A 25,087-nucleotide genomic window follows, 5' to 3' on the forward strand; every position below is an offset into this window, starting at 1 on the left:
AAGCAAAGATTGTTTACTTTAAAGAGATACTGACTTTATCTTCTCCAGCAATTATTGATGGCATGTAGTTACCCAAATGAAGTCCACTTTATGTTGTATAAAGAACAACCATGTTACAGGTTTTAGGGTCTCTGTCTCATCATTAGTAGGTGATATGGGTCTTCCTTTCTTTTTTTTTTTTAAAACTAAAAGTTAGATTCTGAAACACAGCTGTGTGGAAACACCACACCAAACAGCTAACCAGCAGCATTACAAAAAAGTATATAGGCTCAGATACTAGCAAATGGACTCATAAAAACTTCCTCTAAACTTTACTCCTCTTGGGCGAAGAACGACTGTATCACACATTTATTGCAAGTGCGTATCAATAGTCGTCATTTACATTCAACATGGCACAGCAAGTAGTAGAGTTGTGGGGCTGGAAAAAAAAAGCCGTATTTTGAGAGAGAGATTAATTGGGCAAGGAAACTCAGCTGTTGCCTGGGTCAGTATGTTCTGCACTGAGGATACAGCTTACAGGTTTGCAAAAGACTGCAAGTCATGGACCAGTCCTAAATATCTTTTTCTAGTTTGTACTCAATTACCTGTGAAGTTTTGTGCTTTCAGATGTAGGTCATACAGCTTATGAATATAGCGAATATACATCTCTTCCTTGTTCAGTTCAGTCTTGTAAAAATTCTGCAATAAAATTGAATTTTGTAATGAAATGTAGTAGTTAATAAATATGTGATAGTTGTTACAAACAAAAGACTTCAAACAATGCTCTAGAAATACATGCATATATTTGAAAGTTTCACATGTACGAAGTCATTACACAGAACTACAGTAATACAGTAAGAAATAGTAAATAGAATAGTAAATTTTCAGTAGACAAGTCAACATGCTCCTGAATGTTTTTTTTAAATTCTCATAGAACATAACAGAAAGAACCTGATAGAACTGAAATCTGACGGTTCTTTCTTTATAAATATAATCCATCCAAAAAATGCACCCATATATCCTTACTTAGGCCATTTAACATCTTGCTGAAAGCTGTATGTTGATTTTAAAATATTGACAGCAGTCTGACTTTTGTATTCATATTTTAATAAAATATCTACTGCCTGGTATGTCTACTCTTCCTTCTGTCATAGGAAAATGCCGGAAGGACTTTGGTAGCTTTACGAAGAGCTGTAAAACATGTTTACAGTATGGTAAACAGCATAATCCTGAATGAAAAATGTAATTTCTTCAGCCCTAACTGATGCTGGGAACTGATGCATAAATATTGCATTGCATGACTGAAATATACAAAGTTGCACTCTAAAGTGATAACCAGGACAAAACATCTAGAAGTGGCTCAAGATTTCTGGACGTATAACTGCTATTTGTTCTTACACGGATAAAATATAGAATGCAACATCAAAACTCTTCGTTCAAAACACTCATTATTTATTTGCAAGCCCTAAAACAAAGTATGAAAAAGTTATAGGGAAAGGAGCACAACTCTATAGCACTGTTCACAAGTATTGCCATACTCATTATGGACATGCACCTAGAGTCCCCGTGCTAGCCATACTTCACGTTCAGGATAATCTGCTTTGGTTAATAAAAATTTATAAGATAGAAGAATCTAGCACTGGTCCTCATTAGCAACTAACAATTTCTGTTCTATTATTCAAATCACTTATTATTTGGAACTCTAAACAAGCGGCCAAAATTTTTCCCCTATGGTACAGTATTCTTATTCTGTGCCACTGTTTCCTAAACTGAGTTATTATCAGAGAGAAAGGTGGGAGGAACATTATGAAAATATCAAAATAAAAACTTTATAGAGAAAGTATTTTTTTAACTGACTTGAGAAAATGACTACATATCAATAGCTCTGTAATGACATGCCCCCTTTAGGCCACCATTTGCCTTTATAATCCGAAGACTTCTCTTTTCCTCCCACCAGGTGTAGATCAGGAACAGATGCTTCTCTTTAGAAGAGAAAATGAAAAAATATCTGTTTGTATATTCGTATTTACTTGTCTGAAAAAAGCATAATCTACAATACAGAATTGCGAGCAATAAAGCATAAAGATTAAGACAAAATACGGCACTGAACCGCAGTACTAGACTTCTTGGCTCTTACCCCTAAGCACTAAAGGCTCCAGTACTTGTCACAAGTCTAAACTATACAAATCAACTGGTTCTTCTCTGAAGCTCAGCTCTGACAATGTCCAGTTGGTCTGTAAGGCAGACCACAGCAAGACAACCCAGTCACAGCTCAGGTAATACATTGTGCTCGTAAAGGTGTCGTGTGATTTTTCAATAATTTCAAGATATAAAATATAACAGATGTAGTCTTCAAAAGGGGACGTGATGTAAAAAGTAGACTTCCCTAATTAATAAAGACTTTTTTTCCTAAGAAAAAACAGCTTGAAAACAACATTCAAACAGGCAATGTGGACATGTTCTACTTAAATGGCATGATGTCATATGCCAGCGTAGAGTATCACAGGAAAATGTTCTCCTTCTAAAAAGAAGATATAATTTTAAATTAATAGAATCTGAAATATCAATTAAATATCAAACCCCAATAAGGACCAAAGATGCCTGAGAAAAACTTCTCAGTGAGTTACCAAAAGTTATTCAAGATACTTTCAATGCTTTTGTACAGCTCTGCGATGACAGAGTTCTTTCATTAGAAATTCAACTTTCAAATTGGAGTTAGGTGATTCCTATGCAGAAGGAACTAACTGCATTAGACACCTCTTAAACCAGCTTTTCCAAACAAGCATTACTAAAGTGAAACCTACTCCAGATGATCCAGAGGGTGGGGAGAGTAGGAAAAAAGTTCCTACCTTCTCCTTTCATCTAAGTTATTGCTGCTGGTGCATACCCCTTCTGCATATTTCATGATGTGGCATAATTCCAGTTAATTTGATAACTTGGTTAACTTGCACAATTCAATTTTCTGGAAGAACAGCATATAATTCTATGGCAAAACAACGTAAAAATTCTCTTTTCATGCCAACCAGTCCTCTTATCTTTGGAAGTCAGAATACCTTCAAAGTAGTGGTGAAAAATGAAATATTGCTTCCTCCTCTGGACTTCAAATAATTTTAACTTTATGCATTCATCTGATTACTCGTTGCATGAAACATCTTTTGAGATGACAATCAGTTCATCCATCATACGGGCAAGCAAATGTCTTAAAATTTTTGTGCTACTTCTGTAATTGAAATTTCCTTTTCAAAATTCAGCATTCGTTGTTTCTCTGGTGTGCAAATAGTATTAATATTTGTCTGAAAATTATTAGGATATGAAATCCGCCTTAGCATGTACAAGTCATTGAAAATCCCATTAAAAAGTACTACGGTGTTTTGGGGTTTTTAAATATTTGAATTTTCTTTTTGTGCAAATCTTGGATGATTTGCTAATAATACTTTAAAAACTCCTTAGTGATAGGATGAAAATAATCCAGGTGCTTTACGGAATTCAGATCATGCCAGATATTCCGACAGAAAGCCAGCTGCTCTACGGCTACGTAGTAAACATCATCCTTATTTAGAGAGCACTATTTTCCTACTGAAGAAATCCTTTATTCTCTGATGTATAACTGCTACTTAGAAGTGATACCAAATTGTTTCACTGACGTCAAAAATGCAGAATTACAAGTCAGCTTATTCTGTTTTTTCCCCTGGCTAAAAATACAGCTTTCCAAAACATTCACCATGAAAATGGAAACTTTCCAAGGTTAACGGAAGTCAACAAACTTGTCAGTGGAAACTGGCCTAGAAGCAAAATGCATTTTGTAAACAAAAATGAAATCTTTTTCATACTACAAATTTGCACTGTTGATTTGTTGTAATGATGATAACATGACAAGAGGAGGTCTTGAGCAGCATTTCTGGCTCTTCCATTGGGAAGAGAATAGATAGCCTGCAGTCTTCAGAAGATATCCCATATTATATGTCATAAGAACCAACTTGCATCAGTTATTGGGGAAGAAAGGAAACACGAGAAATCATGTAAGTTTTGTTGGGTTTAGGGAAGGAGGAAAGACTTGTTTGTTTCTATGAACTCAGAGACCAATTAAACTTGGAAAATACTTTGGTGAAGTTTATCCAGTAGGAAGAGACTGAAAATGAATAAAGCAGTATTAGAGACCTCTCAGAGCCCAACCATAAAATGCCAAGGAAGACTAACTCCCCACTGTATCAATTTCACTCTGAAAAAAAAAAAAAAATCAGTCATCCTAAGTGCAGTATTATTCTGTCAACTTCCACTCAAACTGCATCAAGAAGCAAGGTACCTCCTATTCAAATGTGTGGCTGTATACTAGAAAATGCTCAACTGAAATCAAGAAGGGAAAGAAAAAGTATACAAACCAAAAGGCTAACAGTGCAGCCAATCTTTTTGCCATCCACTTCTCCCATTTTCATGCAGTCCCTAAAACAGAAAGTAATGAAATTCAAAAGGAATGACATTTATCCTCTTACAGTGAAGCACACCTCAGAAAACAGACGTATTTGGCTTGGCAAGCTGATTGAAATGATGCAACCCAAAGGCATTTGGGTGAACAGCAGACCCAGGTATGTAAAGGACTTCACGCCTCCTTTTCTAGGACACAGAACATCTCAATAGTCAAGAAAGTCAATGTTTTTTTCTGGCTCTGTCACTGATTTGCTAGGTGACTGCTGGAGATCATTTGGTTTCTTCATACCTTGTGCTCAAATCATGCCAGCAGAAGCCAGCATGGCTGCCAGAAGAGGCAGTCCCACTCCCCTCCTGCTCTCAGGCACTCATTCCCAGTCCTGCACTGCTGCCTGCACAAGCCTCAGGAAGGGATACAGGTTAGGCAGTATCTTTTGCTGGGTTAGTTTTAGCCCATGTCAGTCAGATCACCACAGTGCAGCACAAACGCTTGTGTTGGCACAAAGAAGAGGGTGATGTGAATGAGGGAATGAGCAGGGATGAGTTTGCTTTCTTCAGAGACAGTGTACATCTAAAGTGGTCATGGAATTACAGCATTAGTTCCTCCTCTGAAAAAACAGAATGACACTGATCTCCTCTGTAAAACGCTTCAAGATCCACCAAATTTTCCTCAGTAGCACTTTTATAATTAGTATAATTTGTTGTTTGGGGAAAAAACAGATCTCACCCCCAAGTCAAAAGTTAAAACAGAACCATGCAGAGTTTGATTATCACACAGGGAAAAATAGTCAGTATAACCATGCTGGAGTAAAAAAATAACAGGCAGACATCACCGTGTAGTCACTAAAAGAAATCTAACGTAACTTTAAAACACTCTTGCATACATGAGCTTAACAATCGTCCCAAATTCTCTCATAACTACCAGTATACACAATTATTTTGAAAGATTGAGAGCCCTGGAGGTTGTAATCCAACTGATCCCCGAAGAGGAATAGCACTGCCATGCTTCTAGAAATTAAGAGTTCAGTTTCTTTGTTGATGAAATAGCTTTCCTTTCAAACTATCAGTGATGATAGCAAGTGGAGTACCAGGTCTAACCATGTGTCCCTATGGAATCAGGGAAAAAACCTAACACTTAAGCTTTAGAAAGTGCTACAATTGATGGCAACAAGGAGGACTAAGCTGAAATCCGAAGTTTCTACATGGGCTTCACAACTGACTGAGAAAATCAATTTTAGTCTCCCACTCCTGAAAGAGAGTATACGTCTCTCATTTCTCTCTCCTTTGTTCATGTGGTACAGTCAGATGCGAGCTCCTCACCCAGAGATCATATCTTTGTATACATACTTACTATGCTGGCTGACACTACAACTAAGCATGATTGACACAGTGATAAGAATTTTACATATTCTGTAAAACAACTGTCAGGTGATTAGTATTGAGCTCTGTGTCTTCAGACAGACTTGAGTCACTAACCTACTGCCAAAAGTTCCTATATTCCTTGATAGGAAACTCCTGCACGCCACTGGATTTTCATACCATGGGGAGGCTACTTGGTTGGTTTGCAGCCTGCTTGTCTCATTTTCCTGTTGACTAAGCAGCTGCTGTCAGAGATGCTGACCACATACAGTTGATGTGTCCATGTGCAGTCACCGTTTGTGCAAGATCACCATATTTGCCTCCTAATATTTCAAAGATGACAACCCTACTTATAAATTGTGATAATCACTCACCTGTAGTCCAGTAACCTCTCCATGAGGCGAGTCACAGTGGCGATTAACGAAACACCACTTTCCCTCCATGTTTCCCGCTCAATTTTCTTCAGTAGACTGAAAAAAAAAAAAGCCAGAACAATTTCACCATTTATTTTTAACTGTCACTATGACAACCACTTTGCTTTTACCAGTACCTTAATACCTTAGCAACATCTTCGATAGTTAGATTTTCTTTTACAAACACCCTCCCAAGAAGCACAATTTGCAAACAATGTCTTACCTAGGATAAGGACCAAAAAGTGGAATTCTACTCCAGGAAGCATTGACAAAACAAATGATTTTTATATTAGCTGCATCAGGTTAAAATATATCAAATACCTAGTTTTCAGAATATATCAATATCCCAAAGACTTAACAGATCTCTTACATAAAATTTATACATCAATTTCATGGTGATACGTCAGAAAATGGAGAGTTTAAAGATGTACGTAGAAAAGAATATTTATCAACTCAATATACCTTCTCAATGGGACCTCAACTTTTTTAACAAAGATTTTTCCTCCTCTCCTCTCTAATATTTCAGTACGCATGAAATTTAAGAATGGGGAAGGGATTTTAATAAGATGATTCCCCCTCTTCACTTAATATTTCCTTCTGAGAACATACTATCATGCACATGTAAAATTCCATTAGCTTAAATTGTCATAAGATTCTTTATTAAAAACTGTTGTGTTGAGTTCTTACACTAATGCAGATTACACATTGAAGTGAAAAGATTTCAAAATGGTGTTGTAAGTGGAGCTGTCAGTAAAATTATACTTAATATTTCTTTCTGTTACATGCCTCTGCTTTTCACTGCTTAAGTTTATCAAATATTAATCATTTGGACATGAATTTCCCACATTTCGTCTCTGAGAACGAACAAGGAAATACTTATCTACAGACTTGTGTTACTTTTATGCTTTGGTGCAGGACCTCGGATGACATGTCCATGGAGATATTTTTGCAATCTCCCTCAAAATGCACTCAGGTGTGGTTCACTTAGAAGTCTCTGAAAATTGCCACATCCATATACTTAGAGGTTTTTAGAGAGTTGCTAATAGCATCTCCGAACCTTCTGTCTGCAGTGGGCAAGCTGTCAGCTCCACTGACCTTCATCTATACTGAGCATGTTCAGTCCCATAAAACTCCTACGTCCAAATTTCACCAAACATATAACAGCACCCAATAACTCCTACATGCCAACTGCACTAGCTATACACTCCAGCTCTGTTCAGCTCCTTACATACAGGGGGATGTCACAGATGCAATTCTGCAAACTAATTCGACCTAAATGAAGCTGTGCTCTGCACAGCAAGAAGGAAATATTGATCTTCATTCTGCACCCTTATATCGATCTTAGACTCACTTCTTCTCTTTAGGAGGCAATCGGATGTCTTTCCCTCACATTCAGAGACTGGCTACCTGTCATTGCTAGCAGAGACAGATGACAAGGCCATCCTTAACCAGAAGAGACTGAAGCACTAATCTGCTCTCCATACAGAATACACAGGCTAACTTAATTTGCTTTTATACCCCTTACGTTCCTTTCAATACAAGTTTTTGTGTCTAACAAGAAATAAGAGTAGAGCCTGTTACATTATTAAGCACTGATTACTGCACTGATTTTTCCTTTCTATTGCCTTTCAACCCTGTGCTAAACAGGAACATTTCAACCTACATTCATCAAAATAATTACCTATAGTTCCTGTAGAAAAACAGCAGAAGTCTGCATTCTCTTTTAAAACAGATGCTTTTCATCTGCATTTGACTTATGCATGTTCTTTATAAATGTATTGGCATATTCATTATAAATATACAATTTCTACAAACGGGTTGTGTAGATACATTCAAAGTACTTATTCAAACTGACATCAATGTCGTCAGTTGAACAATTTTATGACTTGCCTTCTGATGCATGCCTCCCCCTCTCCACCATACATCTTTCACCACAATGCACAGAACAAACACTCAGAATGAAAGAGCCACTCAAATACATCCCTCAGCTTCCTCATGGCTATATCTAGATAGAATTAAATTCTTGTTACTTACAGGTCCCAAAGCATAGCCAAGATGCTATGTTCTACACAGCACTAAGAGGGAATAAACAACACAGAGAAACAATGAAAATGCTTCTGCCCATCCATGCTACTATAGCCTAACATCGGGGCTCACCTGAACAATTGTGGGTTTTGTTTTGGTTTTTTTTAGTCTTGGGTTCCCAAGAATAAGAGAGTGGAGCGGGGACCCAGAGGATCAGAGCTCTCCAGGGATGAACGCCAGGCTTAGAACCATGTTCAGGCTAGCTCAATCATGTAGTAAGTGGATTTTATATGCCTAAGCCACGGAGTTACTCAGACCACTAACTCACAGGCATCTAATCCTAGAGGTGCCTTAAAACATCTGGATGTCTATTTTGGAGTACAAAGTCCTCCAGGGACCTCACTATAGCCAGAGGTTCCCTCATCTAGTCAGATGGGTCAATGTCAAACTTTGCTCGAAAGTTCAGAGGTGAGTGAGGAGCTACCCAAACGCCACAAAAATATTCCGAAGGGCTCTGAAAGACTCAGTCCAGACAGAGTCTAATGGCCTGGGCAGTGCTGAATTCAGTCATGCAATTGGGGGAAGAAATTAAGACGACTGAAGACAGCATGGGAGAGGTAGCAGTCATCACTTTTTATATAATAGCTTCATGGCTAGAGAAATCACCCACAAACTGGCAGAGCTCGGTATTAAATGCCTGCTCAGCTTGAATGTCAGCTCTAATTTCTTCAAAGAGAAGCCTCGTTGCCAGGCCCCCAGTGGAGCTCACTAGCCCAGGTTTTGTGCTTCAATAATGTGGCCACCTAACCTCCAAAAGTGAAATGGCTTGTGTTAGGCCAAACTGGAATACAGCTACAGAAGTAATAAACTGGCAGCATCCATCGGATTCAGAACAAAGAGCTACTTGAGTATATCCCTTGGCTTCCAAGGATTTTCTTCTAACCATCAACTGTTTAATAAAGTGAAATCATTCTTTTCCCTATGCTAATTAACTCAGGAATTCAATTGCAGTGTTACAGTGTAAATGTAGATCAGGACACCTTTCATGCCATGATTACCCTGGGTAGCAATTACAACATCTAGTTTCTCATGATAACAAAATGTTCACTACTCCATGCTTTGCAGCTCTTCAAATGACATCAGGAGCTAATCACTGAGCAGTCACATTCAAGTCCCTAGAAAGACATTGATTCAAAACAAACAGCAGTCCCCTACTTTCACTATGTCTTTTAATTTGATAAAGATAATTCTATTACAAGCAGTAAATTCTAAGCACATAATATTTTAGATATGTCTAGAGATGCTTATAATTTGTCCTTGAAAATAGATGTTCAAAGGAAAGATTCAGTGATTGTCTCTGGGAAAAAAAGCAGTTAATGCCAGAGTTGAGAGATTTAAATTCATTTTCCGATTCAGACAAAATAAACAAAAGCATGACAAAACCTGAAATTGTCACACCCACTGCAGTTACTAGACTGTATCCAAAGTAGGTGTGTACATCCCCTTGGCTCCCAACTGTACTATCAAAACCAACCATGCCGAATCTTCAGAAAGATCAGGTAATATTGTAGCATTTGCTTTCATTAAAGACTACAAAACCACTGCTTGCTGCAAAACTGTATTACTGTTTCACATTCCTTGGGCACATACCACATCTCTGTCACTCCAGCCTAAACAAGTCTGCTTTCTTGCACTAAAGACACTCCAATATTGCTTAGTTTAAATTACCCATGGAAGAAATCAAAAAACCCAAAATCTCAGGCTAACTGACCCCGTCCCTTGCCTTCAGCTCCCTAAACTGTCCATCTGATTTTAATAATTTTCCTTCACATACCCTAGAACACTATGTCATCCTCCATTTGGATTAGCATCTTCTGCAAGCTCTCCTCTTGAAAGGTGTTAATGTATGGAGTCAAATCAAACTCAGATAAAAAACCTAATGATAAATACTATTTTTTCTTAAGCTGGAAGTGAACTTGAGCAGTTACTCTGAAATTTCCCAAAGCATTTAGTTGTAACTTATGTTATACCAGAACAGAAACAAGTATACCGATGCTGTGAGACATTTTGCAATTTAAATTACTATGACTATGTCTTCAGCATTTAGATTTATAAAAGGCTCTCATCATTTTTCACTCTATCTTGTTTAACATCCTCCAGTTTAAATCTACCTTAAAACTGTACAAAAAATTAGGAACTATATTTCATACCGATATGCTTTCTTACAGAATTTTAAGTTATTTCAGTGACATACATCCTGATGTATTTTGCACGAGAATGCATTTAGACTTCATTTTATAATTAGAGCTTTCCCCTTAATGACTTAATTTTGAAGTTAGGATACTGTATTACTAAAATATTGAAATTATTTTACCTTTATCTTTTCTCAGATTATGAAAAATTTCATGAATAATTACAAGAAAGTTCCGCTTTAGCATATTGTACTGTTGTTTGCCTTTATTCATCCATTTCCATAATATTCTGCCTAATCTCTCAACCCACTTTTGCTTCTGTAAATGATAAATATTTAGTAACTCTATTTTTTTCAACTCAATACAATTACAGATTATTATATGTTTGCTATTCACAGACACTGAGATCTGAATGTTGTTATTTAAGCAAAGACAACAGAGCTAAAACTAATACTTAAAGAAGAAGGAATGGTTAAGAAGCTATATAAACAGAAAAAGATTGTGTTTAACAGTCCTGAAGAATACACAGCTTGGAATCCTGAAGAGGAACAATACATCCCCTACTAAACACACCAGAAACAGGTGAAATCTTCCACTTAGGTGGAACTGAGTTCCGAGGAACAACAGAGACAAAGTTCAGTTAGTTATTTTGTACCTGTACTCTGTTGACAATCATTTATTTCAGTCAATGGGATAACTTATGGGCAACCTTAGGGACTTCAGCATTATTATTAGCTTTTCCTATTAGATTTCAGTGATATGTCATTTATTAAAATACATTAAAAGATTAACAAGTAATTTATAAAAGAAAATAATAAAAAATAATTTTATCAGAATAAATAAAATCGTTTACATCAATCAAGAAGTCAACAAGTGACATTACACAGATGAGTACAAGTTTCTGGCAATAGAAAATTACTTATTAAACAGCTTTTTGTTGAATTCTCATGCCTTGTTTTCAAAATGCTCCATTTGAGCTCTACCTGCACCCTATGCAATTATGAAGCACTTCTTGCTTTTCTGATTTTAAAATCAGTAGGTAGAGAAAGAATGTTCTGTGATATAACAGATTTAGCCTTTCCCAATTATAGCTGTACACAAGAAGTACAGCCAGACTTTACAGATGCCATACAACACCATAAAATGTTTTATTCCTCAGATTTTCAGGGAAAACAAAAAAAAGAGAAAAAACAAGATTCACAACTGTTTTAAGCATTACTTCTCTACAATGACATTAGCATCTGATACAACCAACCGAACTCAGGGAATTAGCGTAAGATAAACATATTACTCACATACTGTTGAAGAGCTCTCGGTATGTTTCGTCACCTTTACCTTCCGACATCAGGCTGTCCAGTTTGTCAATCAGTTTTGCTTCCACCTGCAACATATAAGTGTGGTGTAAACAGCTTCTTTTTTCCTTTAATGAGATCAGAGAAAACTGAGGGAAGATTTGTTTTTCTGTAAGGGACTTTGCTAAATGCGTATCTTAGAATTATTGGTCAATCATGTAAATCTGATTATAAGTCACTTCATCTCTTTGAAGCTGTTATCATTCCCAAGGTTTGTGGGGTTTTCTTTTTTTTGGTGGTTGTTTTTTTTTTTTTGAGGGAGGGAACTAATTTAAATTGAGCAACGTGACTTTAAAACTACAGGCTGAGTAGCATTTGCTGCTGCTAAGGCAGCTATCTATTTATGGAGTCAGACAAAAAGCACACAGCCCAAATAAATTGCCTGAGTTCTCACTGCAGGGCTGTAAGCACAAGCCATTTTCTTAGACTTCAATAAAAATATCATCTTTTCTGACCTGCACCCCACTCTTTATAAATTAATTTTTATAAATGTCTGTCCTATTCAGAACACTTGGGGACTCAGACTAACTGTCCCAACCTTCCTTACCTGCCAGTGTATTTGGCTAGAAATCCAATTTGCTGGATTTACGTATTAGCTATCAAAGAAACTTACAGAACATATCTGGTGGCTAATGACTCCTTCAATGCATGTTTTAAAGCGTATTGATTATAAAAAATATAGAGGTGCGGCTACACTGTGTGTTAATATTTCAAACCTCCTTTTTAGCAGTAATATATTAGCAACCACAAATCTAGAGGAGAAACCAAGCTGTTGTCAAGGTATTTTATTAGAAAATAAATCTATTACAATTTACATTTGAATCCAAGCTGAAAACACAAAGAAGCAGAACAAGTGGATTTTTTCATTCTCACTCCTTGTTAACATTTCTATGGTGACTTTTAACAATAAGCTTATATATTGATAGTGAAAAGCTACCTACTTACATCACATGCACTCCTCCGTTCTTAATAGTTTGTTTTGTGTCTCAGATACAGCTCCCACCCTAAGCATTATGATTGCCTGGGAGTAATTCAAATACTTCTGCTTTCCTTCATTTGAAGCAGCAGGAAGGAGGGCACTGAGAAATGGTTTGAGGCAGTCTGAAAGAACTGAGTGGGAGCTGCGGGAGCAGATGGCACACTTGGTCGTTCCTTCCTAGCCCGTTAAGAAGGTGTTTGAGCAGCAAGAATACTTGGATCCTTAGAGAAGAACACTCCTCAGAAGGACCATCTGATCTTTTTTCATACTAACCGGAAAGGAAGCTAGCTGAATCCTATCTAACCAGTAGTCTGTACTGCTGTAAAGCAGAGACAAAAAACCACCAAAACAAAATCAGCCCTGTTGAAGACAACTCAAGTTTTGTTCTTCACTTCAGCGGGCCACGGATTTTATCCTCGTCTTGCATTACTAACAGGATAGCATTAATTGGAGAATCTTACTACCCCTGCAGAGAGTAAAAAGGGAAAACCCTGGTAATCCTTCTCCAACAGGTATAATGTTGTGGCTAACTTGTCCACCCTGAACCACCAATGGTTGGGACCAGCACTCTCTGAAGTGCTTGAATTTCAGTCCCGTTTTATAAACAGCTTCACACACAGTACCTGTTTGAAGTTGCCACTTCGCCTTTGCTCCCAGTCCATCATGTCATGGAAAATGGGAATCATTACATTCCTCAGGTCTGGCTGAGGGATCAAGGTCACTTCCAGGAAGGGGCCAATCAACGCTGGAATAAAGTGAAGCTTGTGTTCCCCTAAAATGAAAATGAACATGAACTCGAATGTGAATTGGGTGTCCTGTGAGCTATCAAGCAATTCAAATACTATCTGAAGAATTAAAAAATAGCACTCTAAATGTCTATAGATTTTTTTTATCTCATCTCCATCACAGCATGGACTATTTCTTAAGCCCCAAAAGTGAAAAGCTGCAGACAATATAAGAGTATAAGGCCAGCATAATTTATCAGATTTTATTATGCAATACTGAGTTCAGAAGTGACAGTGGGTTATCTGTATCCCAAGTTAGTCTTCCAGAAGGAAAACAAAGAGAGACAAGGTACTCTCTAGGCATTTCACATATTTTTCACAGGAATGGTTGGGTTTCTAAGCTCTACATTCTTGTGTTTACAAAATGGTTAACTGTCTGATATTCTGTGCTCATCAAAAAGAGGTAAGTACTTTGATTTTTACCTAACTTTAGTTTTGTGAGTACAGAAATGGAAGTACATGTTTTGACTAGAGGAAAGGGAGGATGTGACTCAGCTGCTTTCAAAACAACTCGCTTTAAAATCAGTGCTAAAACATCTTCCATTAACTCACCATATTCTACTTAGCAGAAAACTACGTTCTCGTCAGGAAAGCTAGAAATGGCATACAGTAAAGATTGATCATTCAGTTTCAGTTTTCCGTGACTAAGACTTCTGATATCTTCAGAATAGGGGGATTATGAACCACAATGCACTGACTTTCCAAGCTGGGAATTAACTTACATCCAGCCTACCGCTGGATGTTCCAGTGGGCAGTCACCCCTGCTTGCTGCTCTGTTTGGTGTCTGTGTTTGCGCAAAGGAAAACCAGAATTCCTTTTGCTGGAAACATCCTGGGACGCATATCCATATGAAAGCTAGATTACTGTACAAGGATCAAGGCTTATGATGACTCTTACTGCTAAGAGAACTGTAAAATGCTGACTAGCATAACACCAATTATATGAAATATCCTGACTACAGTATTTAATTGGACACATTACCAGATGAACTCCATATTGTACCCCACAAAACTCACCCCTATTGAAAGGCATCACGATTCCCTCCTTGCCTGCATACTGGGTTTCTGTTCAGTAGAAAACAACCTGAGTGGGGAGATGATGCACTCTAAGGTCTTATCCTAGCATGCAGGAAGATGGGACCCAGGAGTGCATCCTTGATATACCAGTTTAGAAATACCCATCATGTATCCAAATAATTGAGAGGGATGCCTTAGAGTGAGTAAGCAATACTAAATACTGTAAATAAGTAAAATATGCTACACAACAAATGTTAACAAGATATTAATAAGCAAATATTTCTTATTTTGAACATTTCTCTTTATAATACAGGCTGCTCAGAAAGACCAGTTTTTTAGAACTACGTATCTTGCTGGGGAACAGATTTATAGAATTGAGATGACAGTATCTCAGTAACCACCGATGGTCTTCATATCTTTAATGAGCCCTTTAATGAAGTGAACTATTGAATAATTGAAATATAAAGATGACAAACGTAGTGTCCAAATAATCTACTCAGTTTTGATTTTCTTCCCAAACAACATTTAATTGCATTTCTCTGATGCTCATACTTTCAGTTTGCACAGTTATTGCTTATAAATATAAAAATGTTCCTAAGTTTATATCCAAGCATATATTTTTCTCGTGTTGTCCAATGTGTCACTTATACATCACTCACTGATTTGTTTATGCCTTTATATTTTAGTGCAACTAGGACTTAGGGGAATATTTGATGCAAATCCAGCATCTCAAGAGAGCTTCAGAATTAAGATATATGTCTGTTCCTTAAACTGTTTGGCAACAGAACTAAAATTGTGAACATAAGTATATTACCAGGCACAATAATTCTGCCCCAAAAGAGCAGTACTTTCTTTTCTAATTTTCTCTGATGGTATTCTTTCAGTTCTCTTTGAAGAAACAGGGATAGGTCAGATACAGTATCAAGGCCTAGAAAGCTGAGTTTAGCTATAAAGAAGGGAACTACAGATGACTAGGGTTTTCCTAAACTTGAATCAAGACTTAATGTGAACTTAATTATCAATAACTCCTCTATCACTGGCAAGTGTATTTAATAGGTGAAGAAATAATAATCGTTTTTCATTTTATGAGCTACTGATGACATGTTTAATTACTTACCTAAATTTTGCCACATGCTGAAGATTTCACATCCCATTGTTACCCGCATGTCACCGTATCTGCAATGTATTAAAAAATAAAGCAAAGCAGTGAAAGATCATTTAAGAAAATCAAGTTCATGTGCCATTCTGTGACATTGTTAAATGAAATGTCTCATTTGTCATCCATAAAAAACTACTTTAAAAGTGATGATTTCTTCCAAGTTTTTGCTCTTTCCATTGTACTCAGCTAAAAGCGGATTCTTAAACCCAGGTTTATTTGCAATGTTGTCAAAAGTATCAGTTCCTTCTAAATGCTATACATCAGTAACAGCTGTGAAGCAAAAGCTGTTTTTTGCAGTAATATGCTGTAGTTCTCTCTCTGAGAACAAACAGTTTTGCTCTAGCTTAAAAAAATACAATTAATTCATACAGACAACAGTGCACTGCCTGGCAGAAACACCTGAACCAGTGTGAATCAACTTATGCATAAATTGGAAATTAGTGTTGGCACTGCTACAACATGGCTATTTTGCTCCCAATATCTGAACCAATTTGGGCATTTCTATGAAGGCTGCTATCAGCTCTGAAGACCTATACAAAGGGCCAGAACCACCTCTCATTCTAGTCAGTGGAAATACTGTTACCGTTATCTTTTTGGTAGGCATTTTTGCAACCTCCCATGTCTTGCATTTTGAGAAGTGTTTGATCTATTACAGTTTTCTAGAAGCTGACAGCAGTACTTACTTTTCTAAAACCTTTTTCTTCTTGGAAGGTGTGAACATCTCCAGTTGCAGACATAACTGGTTTATAAAAATGACAGCAAGAAAAAAGTAGGAATCCCATATCTACAACAAGCATATGGCATTTGGTTATTTCATTTTCTCAGTACCACCATTTTATGACCACTCAAGATGCAAATTTTCAAATCACATCACTTGTTTCAGTCTCAACTAATAAATTACTCAAACTGGTTTTGACTAAATTTCTTTGCATCCAAATATACTTTTCACCAACCCCAAAATGTTCAGCAGAAATACATCTATTTTACATATTCTACATGTCTTAAGTGTAAAGGTTTCAGAGTTGCAGATAATTTTTTTTCATCCCTCCAAATCAGAAAACCTTACCTTCTAAATTTAGAAACATTTTTTTGGTATATTTAAATAGAAGACTACAAAAAGCTATGCCTTTAAGTCCAAAAACCAAAAAATTCTGACACCTTAAAAGCTACCACATAACAGAATTGTCATTCTCTGGCCCGTCCTACTTTATAATATTATTTGCAAGTCTCACTTGCTGCAGGCTTCACTGGACAAAACTGAAGCCAGGTTTGTTAACATATTGCAAATATACAGATGTTTTGCGCACATGCTTTATGAATCAGATGTTGACTCTTCTATTTAGAAGACTTAAAGATAAATTTAAAATGCATTGAAGTATTAACTATTATAACCCAATTATAGATGCTCCATGGCAGGAGGAAGAAAGAAGTGTAGGGGGAGCCCTATTCCAGACACTGCAGTTCGGATAGTAATAACATTGCTAAGCAAGTTTAAGGAACATAGATGCCTTGTCTACAGGCAATTCTTTTATGAGTTTTAGCCTCTGAACTTGTGGAACTTCATACAGGATAGGCTTCCTCATGTCCAGTTATGTCAAGTAGATAAATCTGCATTCCTGCCAATCTCTCCAACAGGAGTCTGGATTTTCAGAGAAGCATCCACAACTCTTCTGGAAGTCAACAGGAGCTCACTGTCTTCTCTAAGAAGGAAATGCTGCACTTTTTATGATGAAGCAATTGGACTAATGTCGCTTGGTTGGGCAGAATATTCATTCAGGTTTCCATGGGAATGGGTCTTTTCAGATGCACTCCTAGATCTTCTCATCTGAATCCTAAAAGCATCATTCTGTAATTCACAGTTTATCATAGGTGCCATATCTCACTATCTGAGGTACTCACTAAAATCTTTAACTACATTCACCATGCAGTGTCATAATTTTCTAATTTTAATTATGCAGCATGTTAATTGGTCTTGACAGAAATTACAGAAATGCAAATCTGTATTTTTGATAAATTTGCATTGATTCAAAAATGGAATAGTTTTCCTTTCTGTGATAACTCCAAAATAACAGACAAATAATAAAATTAGTTTCTATAATCCAAAAAATTGCTATGCAAAAATCCTGAATAAGTAGTCTAACATAGAGGCTGAAATAACAAAATGAAAAATAAGAAGAAATTAAAAAAATCCACAGCACTCCTGTTTTTTAAGACAGTCCTGTATTTAAGAAAAACCTTAATCTCTGAGCACTTGAAATTGCTGCTTTAGTATATGTTGTAGCTGCTTAGATGCTGGAGCTAAGTTTAATAACCAACCACCAAGCCACAGGATGATGTAGCAGCTATTGCATTTATCTTATGTTAGACACATTTACTCTACCTTGTAATCAAAGTTTTCATTTAAGAAGTTTTTACGAAGGGCATCCGAAAGGTACAAGACTGTAGTAATGATCACACTGGGAAGAAAAGAATGAAAAAGACAGTAGTTTTCATTAAGTGGAAATTCATATTTAATACTCAGAGCCAGACAATTTTCCAGTGAAGAAATAGATCCAGCATGTATGGTGGCATTAAATACTACATTTAAAACATATACAAATATCTGACTACTAACAGCACCTATTGACAGAAAACATGCACATTAAGGAAAAAATACTAAAAATAGGTGTGATGTAAGAATGCGTGCTGAAAACAGATGTTCTGTATAGAACAATATAATTGATGAAAAAGACAAACCATAAATTTTGTTCTGCAAATAATGCTGGTATCAGATTTAATACACACTTTGTCCTACTAGCACTAATATATACAGTTGGGCAATTTGCTTTCAGCTTTCTTGGTACTAAAGATATGTGCATATACATTATAAATATAAAATATCTAGTAATTACCAATATACAATTGACAGCCGTATGGACAGTCTTTTTAATGACAACAGATAAATGCAAAACTGCATGAGGTCTGCAAGAAAGATCTGCTTCTAAAGATCTCTACTCTGTATGTTGCAAGCGGTCATACATTGCCCTACACTGACACCTGCCTGAATTACATTAATCTATCTTAGATAAATGTATACAACCAAAATCCTGCCACAGTGGTTGTCACGAAAGGTCAATGACAGCCCTGTTCATTGTAGCAACCAAGTTTGGTAATCTACAGAAACAGAACATCCTTAAAGATTATTTAAATATAATTCATTTCAATGATTCAACCCTTAAGCTAACCTCTGCAGCACTTGTGTCTATCAACATATTTAGTCAAACTAAAAATCCATATAAACCATTACATTCTTTTTGACAGTAGTCAGTAGTGGATGTTTATGGGGGAGAAAAAAAGGTAAACATAGAATGATCTTTTCGCTGTTACACTCATGTATTTTACAACAATCAACTGTTTAGAGAAAAAGGTTATATCTACACATTTCATTTAATTACCATCTATCTACTATTAATACATCTAGTACTCCTTTGAACATGGTTCTTGACTTGTATGCTGTTACAATGCTAAAATTTGTTTCCCTTTCCATACTTTGGAATTCATTTTTTTACTATTTTTGCAATGCATTCAAGACAAAATATGTTTTATTAACTATAATAACAGCAATATATATTTTAAGGGTATAACATTTTTCATCTTCATAACACTGAAGAATTATATGTTAACCAACCCACCTAGGAGATAAATTATATTTTTCCTCTGGCACTTTGGACAGATTTCAAGTTTATAAATACAAAATGGCTATGTATCATTTAGCTTATTACTAGTTCAAATGTTTGCTCCCATTTCTCTACTTTTAAAATGACTGTCCCTGCCAAACTTTACCTTCTGGTTTGATGTGTCTGAACATCTGTAACAGCCAAGTCTGAGACTGTTTTTAGAACACTGCTTGAGTCTCAAGTTTCATTTGTTCCTAGTTCCGTTGCTCAAATGTCATTTTCATACATATTATTTTCTCAACAATTATATTGTAGCTTTTCTATCCAAGTAGTGTTCCATGTTTAGCACTCATCTGTATAGTTTACCCCACTTTTCCACCAACGGGGAGTTACAGGGTGTGTAGAGCACTCCCTGTTGCAGCATGGAAGACAAAGTGAAACATCAACAAACTGTAATATAAGCAAAGCTAACAATCAAGGCATGGATAAGAAGAGAGTCCTGTCATTCTTGTTATTGTGCATGATTTAATTTACAGCCCATATGTTTCACAAAATGGAAATAGTTTGCGTATTTCAGGAAGATGTTCTGATAGAAAAGGTCGGTTCATCAGAACTGTATGTAAAATTTCAACCTAAGTCCAAAGTAATAAATCCCTGAAAAATTGTATGCAAGAGAAAATTCCACAAGATCTCAAGAACTGCAACCATATTGCCAAGTTGACATTACATAGTTCTATTTATGTCTGAGACAATTCCTTTCTTGCCACATTCCTTCCATGGCAGGTGAAACTGAAGAGAAAGATCTGCTTCAATTCTTATAAGAAGGTGATTAGAGTAGAAATCTTAAATGAAATTTTTAGAATATTTTTTCCAGAATTTTCCTGAGATAACAGAATAATTGCAATGCAGGTATTTCTTGCTATAGGCAACATAACTCAGGCTTGATTTATTTGGTAAGCCAAAGATATGATATGGATTAGTTGATAAAAAGTGGGTCTGTAGAGTGAGAGTGTATATGTTGTAGATAAAAAAACATCAGACTGAACATAGAAAGATGAAGCCATTGTTTTTAACCCACAATCTGTTATTTTGAATCTACAACAAACTAAAATCAGGTAGGACAGAAAACACAGCTAAGGTTGGGCGTTCTCTTTCTTTTTTTCCTACAAATAATGTAGGTTCTATTAAAAAAAGCAAAATGCAGAAAGCAGAGACAGCAGCCAGAGGACAGATGGACAGCTGCCTGATCCAGTACAATACTCACATTCCAAGTTGCTTCCCAGCCAACGATTTCAAAACAACAATATTTATTTGAAATCCATTTGAGTATCAAACTAGAAAACATTCAGTTTGTGACAAGACTTGCTTTTCTTCCTCCTACCACCTGCCACAAATTTGTTCAGAACCACTGACTGTTTTACAGGAGAAAAACCTCTGCTATTAGCTACTAAGTTATTCTGGGCTTATACACAGAATGCTAACCCAAGGTCTGGTCAGGCCATTGTTGACGGAGTGGCTTTTCCATCAAATTTTCACAGCAAACTTTTCTGCAATAACCTGTTTGAAAAATCCAAAGTAGCCCCCAGAAGTTCAACAACTGGTTTGCTGCCTGGACTGTGCACTGGCAACCTGGCTTTGCCTGGGCAGCCAATGGTAGAAAATGAAAGCTTTCTTTTTCCATTCTGATATGGAACAAATACATAACATTAACTTCTTATTTCATCCTTTACTATTTCAGAGTGAAATCTTCCCGAGCACAGAGGTGTTTGAACAGAAAAAAGTTTCTTTCATATTTAATATGTAAATGAAATAAACCTAGAGTCACATATATGTGTACAATCTATTGTTATATGTATATAAACTTATTCATACATGCATACCTGTGTGTGTATATATATATGCTTTTTGTGACAGACTGAATGTCAGGTTCAGTTGTTAGCAACATTTTGTATTACATAAAAGCAAGAATGTTGTTAGCAACACTGTGTATTACATAAAAGCAAGAATTTTTGTTCATTGTAGGAGTCTCAGACTCCCACACCACGGGAGCTAACAGGATTCTTCAAAGCAGCCATAATGATGAAACTAATGCTAATTCGATGTCTTCCTTTACTGTGTATTCCATTTGCGTTACTTTTTAAAAAAATTGTCTTTCAGTCATTACTGAATTAGATAACCAAAAGGATTCTCTGTTTAAAGTCCCTGTGCCCAACTGTCAGTAGATACATTTGGAACCTTAGTATAAGCCACACACTATAGCAAATCTTACTTTACAGATCAATTACTGTACTATAAATAATAACATTCATACATCCATTTTGTATGCTTATAAAATTCAAATTGAGAACTGGGTGATCTAGCATCTCTACCATTCAACAAAATGCTGAAAGGATATACACAGTTAATCATACAGAGATCTTTAAAATTAAAGATTCTTGCATACTGAGAGCAGTGGAAAATCAGTTCATTGTTCAATAATACATGAGCATAGTATGTTATAAATATCAAACCTTCACTCAGCAAGTAATAGAAACGCACTTTGCTCTCCAACAGCCTCCTCAATTGTTAATGAAACATGACATACCTGGAGTTCAGCTGAGTTTGTTAAATGCTCTCAAAGGATGCCAGTCAATTAAAGCATTAGATAAGTGATTCTTTTCCTAACCTTAGGGTAACTTAAGCAAGTGACCATTACACAGTGATTTCCAGTTGAGAGAGACATTATGAAGATGTTGTCCAGAAGGTTCAATTTTAGTCTGGTATATTTTATTATAGAATTTTGGATTCCTCTCTGGCGCTAGGCAACTGATTCAGACATCTTCCTATATTATGTGGTATTCATTTGCAGTTACAAATAGAAGCTTTGCTTAGAAGGCCAGCAAACTAGCTTGCTACCTAGTTGATGTAGAAAGTAAGTCTATCCCTATAATTAAAGAAATTAAAATTATATTTTGCACAGTGTTTATAAAAACATATTTGTCACTCAGTAGTAACATCCATGTCAGAAATATTAGATAACCATAATTACTTATTTTGCTTTGCGGAATGTATGCTGATTAGCTCACTACAGATATTACGTGGTTATGTAGTTTTAAACAGAGTTAATTTCTGTCTCATTGCTCGACTGCTAGAAGCTAATAAACATTAAGGATTTTTTTTCACAATTCAAAAAAGATCTATTTCTCTGCTTTAGTGCTAAGTCTGCCTTTTTAAATGTTACTTTATTTCTCAAATTTTGGAAGTCACTTGGTAGTTTTATAATGCTAGCCATTAATACTTTTTCATGTAGGGCATCTGGACATTCAGAATTATAGATCATACATGTGTCATCGTGAAGTATCTTAATTTCTGGATAGTTACAGATTTGTCTTCTTGAGCTCACAGTATCTTCTGGGTTTCTTTTATCCCAGACAGCATCCAAGTATCAGATGCTACATAATTACTGAAAACACTGCAACAAGAAAGAAAAAATACCTAGAAGCCAGGGGGCAGCAATATTTTTATATATAAATATTATATATTGAAAGAATTATGGCATTTTAAGACCTAAAAATCTTTCAGGTAATTGAAGTTCTGCATATATAAATAAGAGAAAAAATTAAGTTGTTTTTTTTTCCCCTCAGGAAAAGCTTATTACCTGATTATATCCTTGCTAGGACTCATTTCTTCCCTAGGCTCAGACAGACTAAATCTCTCTTCCTGTAAATACCAGGCAGTTTGAATTTTTATATCACTCTAGGGACAGGGGAGAGAAAAGGCAGTGCTGCTGGTGATGTGACTGCAGTGATGGGTGAAGCTCCCAAGACACACAGTGCCTTCAGATTAGCTACCACTCCTCAGGCTGAAGCCCAGACAGCTGAGGAGGCAGCCATCTGACACAGGAAACATGACAGTCATTTTATCCCTGGGAAGCAGGAGTTAAAAAATATCCAGACTGTTAATGGATTACTTGATTATGCTCTTAAAAAGGTGGGCTAGACCTTCTAGTTTTTCCTTTTAGACATGAACGGAGCAAGGAGTTCAAGAAGTTCTGCCTTCAATCCTGAAGAGTCTCAGATCATTGGAAGCGGCCTGGGTCATCCAGTGAAGCTCAGGAAAAATGGCTCACAGCTGCTTCTGCCTGTGGTGCACGCAGTGCCCTAATTTGGGTTGGGACAATTCTAGCAAAGCTACTACTCTGTGGCTCCGTGCTTTTGAATACCTCGAGGAAGCTGAAGGAAGGCAGTCACTGCAATGGCAGTGGGGGACACACGTTAAAGGAAGGAGCTGCCGTTCAGAAACGGCTCCGGAAAAACTAGTGCTCTACAGCTGAGGAGAGAACAGAAGTGGATTTTGCTTTCTGCTGCCTCAAAAAGGAACAGAAACTAAGCCATAGATATATAACATAGGAACAACGAGTCTTCAGTTCACACCACACTTTTAAGTACACCTGGCCAACCCTCTGTTTCACAGCAAACCAGTATTTCCTCCACAAACGAACAAATGCCTAGCAAAGCAATTATTGAATGCTGAATCGGTAAAGATGTGTTTACATCCCATTTGCTGGCAGTAATGCTTATGCAATTGTGTGAGATTGGCTAACTGAACCCGATAAGATTAGCTTCTCATGGCCAATTCCCACCAGCAGGTATTGTCAACTTCTGCCTATCTTCTTTGCCTGACAGAACTGGACACAGAGTCACCACCTAGATGGTCAGAAACAACATGACATGGATTAACAAAAGGAGATGTGTGATGCTAACTAAAATACTGGTGCAAGTAAATATTCCTTTTGCAGAACTTAGTATCATAATCTTTAGCATATCTGAACACCACCAGCCTGAGAAACATGTGCCAAGGTCGTTCCTAAATCTTAGTTTTGTACGTGTCAGCTGTTGCAAAGCCATCTGCCAAGCCAGCTGTTTCTGGAATATATAACAATTTCTCAGATTATATATTTAGTCTAAAAGTTCCTATGTTTTTGCCCACTTTCCTGTGTTTCTCAATTTATTTCTTAAGCATGATTACCAGATGCAGGCTGGTATCAGCCGTATCTTCTTTAATATCATACACAGAAACAAATGATCACATCCATTCTTTGATTATTAACAATTTTTTTTTGCTGGAATTCAAACTTGGCAAGATTAGTAACACTAAATGAGGTAATAAAAATAAGCAAAAAATGTTATTTTGTTAAAGTCATGACAAAGTTTGAACAAATACTATGATGCTTGCATATACACACACAGACACACAATAAACACATATCATGAACACAAGTTTTGCCAAATTTAATTGTAACAATAATATTGTTACTAGTATTCTGTACAGCACCATGAACTTAAATTCTCCTTGGAGCCGGCAGGCACAATGCAGACTAAAAACCAACTTCCATCAGGCATTGCAATAGGTACATGAAAGTTTAAGTCAATCCTAAATTCTGGATTCCTAGGTCTGCCCAACACAACCCCCCTCCTCTGCTGACATTGGTGTTTGTATAATTGTGTTGACTGTTCAGCTGGCTTATCTGATCAAATGCTAAGCCTACAAAAAAGGATAGCTGGTGACATAGGTGAAATAAAATTCAGTAGTTTTAGACCTGTTGTAATGACTTCTCAGAAACGCTGGGAACCTGTTTCTATAAAAATAAGGCCTGAGCAGAGAAAGAATAGCTCAAAGGGAGGTTACATCTCAAAGTATCACTAGGCAATGCTTAGAGCCCTATGTTACTGTTGCCTGTGCTGTACCTCATTTCCTGATTTGTGATT

The 25,087-nt window shown here is 36.5% G+C and overlaps 1 protein-coding gene across 1 annotated transcript in view; it reads right to left on the bottom strand.

The window, feature by feature from the left end:
- Positions 1–25,087, bottom strand: part of DOCK4 (dedicator of cytokinesis 4) — a 252,421-nt gene that overhangs the window by 31,269 nt on the left and 196,065 nt on the right. The window contains exons 28-36 of the mRNA XM_050897081.1: positions 18,065–18,140; positions 16,368–16,468; positions 15,643–15,701; positions 13,348–13,496; positions 11,689–11,774; positions 6,400–6,426; positions 6,138–6,233; positions 4,359–4,419; positions 585–678 (exon numbers count right to left, since the gene is read on the bottom strand). Coding sequence (XP_050753038.1) covers positions 585–678; positions 4,359–4,419; positions 6,138–6,233; positions 6,400–6,426; positions 11,689–11,774; positions 13,348–13,496; positions 15,643–15,701; positions 16,368–16,468; positions 18,065–18,140 — 749 coding nt within the window. The remainder of the gene's footprint in view (positions 1–584; positions 679–4,358; positions 4,420–6,137; positions 6,234–6,399; positions 6,427–11,688; positions 11,775–13,347; positions 13,497–15,642; positions 15,702–16,367; positions 16,469–18,064; positions 18,141–25,087) is intronic.

This window comes from Gymnogyps californianus, chromosome 1 (genome assembly GCF_018139145.2).
Source record: "Gymnogyps californianus isolate 813 chromosome 1, ASM1813914v2, whole genome shotgun sequence".
Taxonomy (NCBI): Eukaryota; Metazoa; Chordata; class Aves; order Accipitriformes; family Cathartidae; genus Gymnogyps; species Gymnogyps californianus.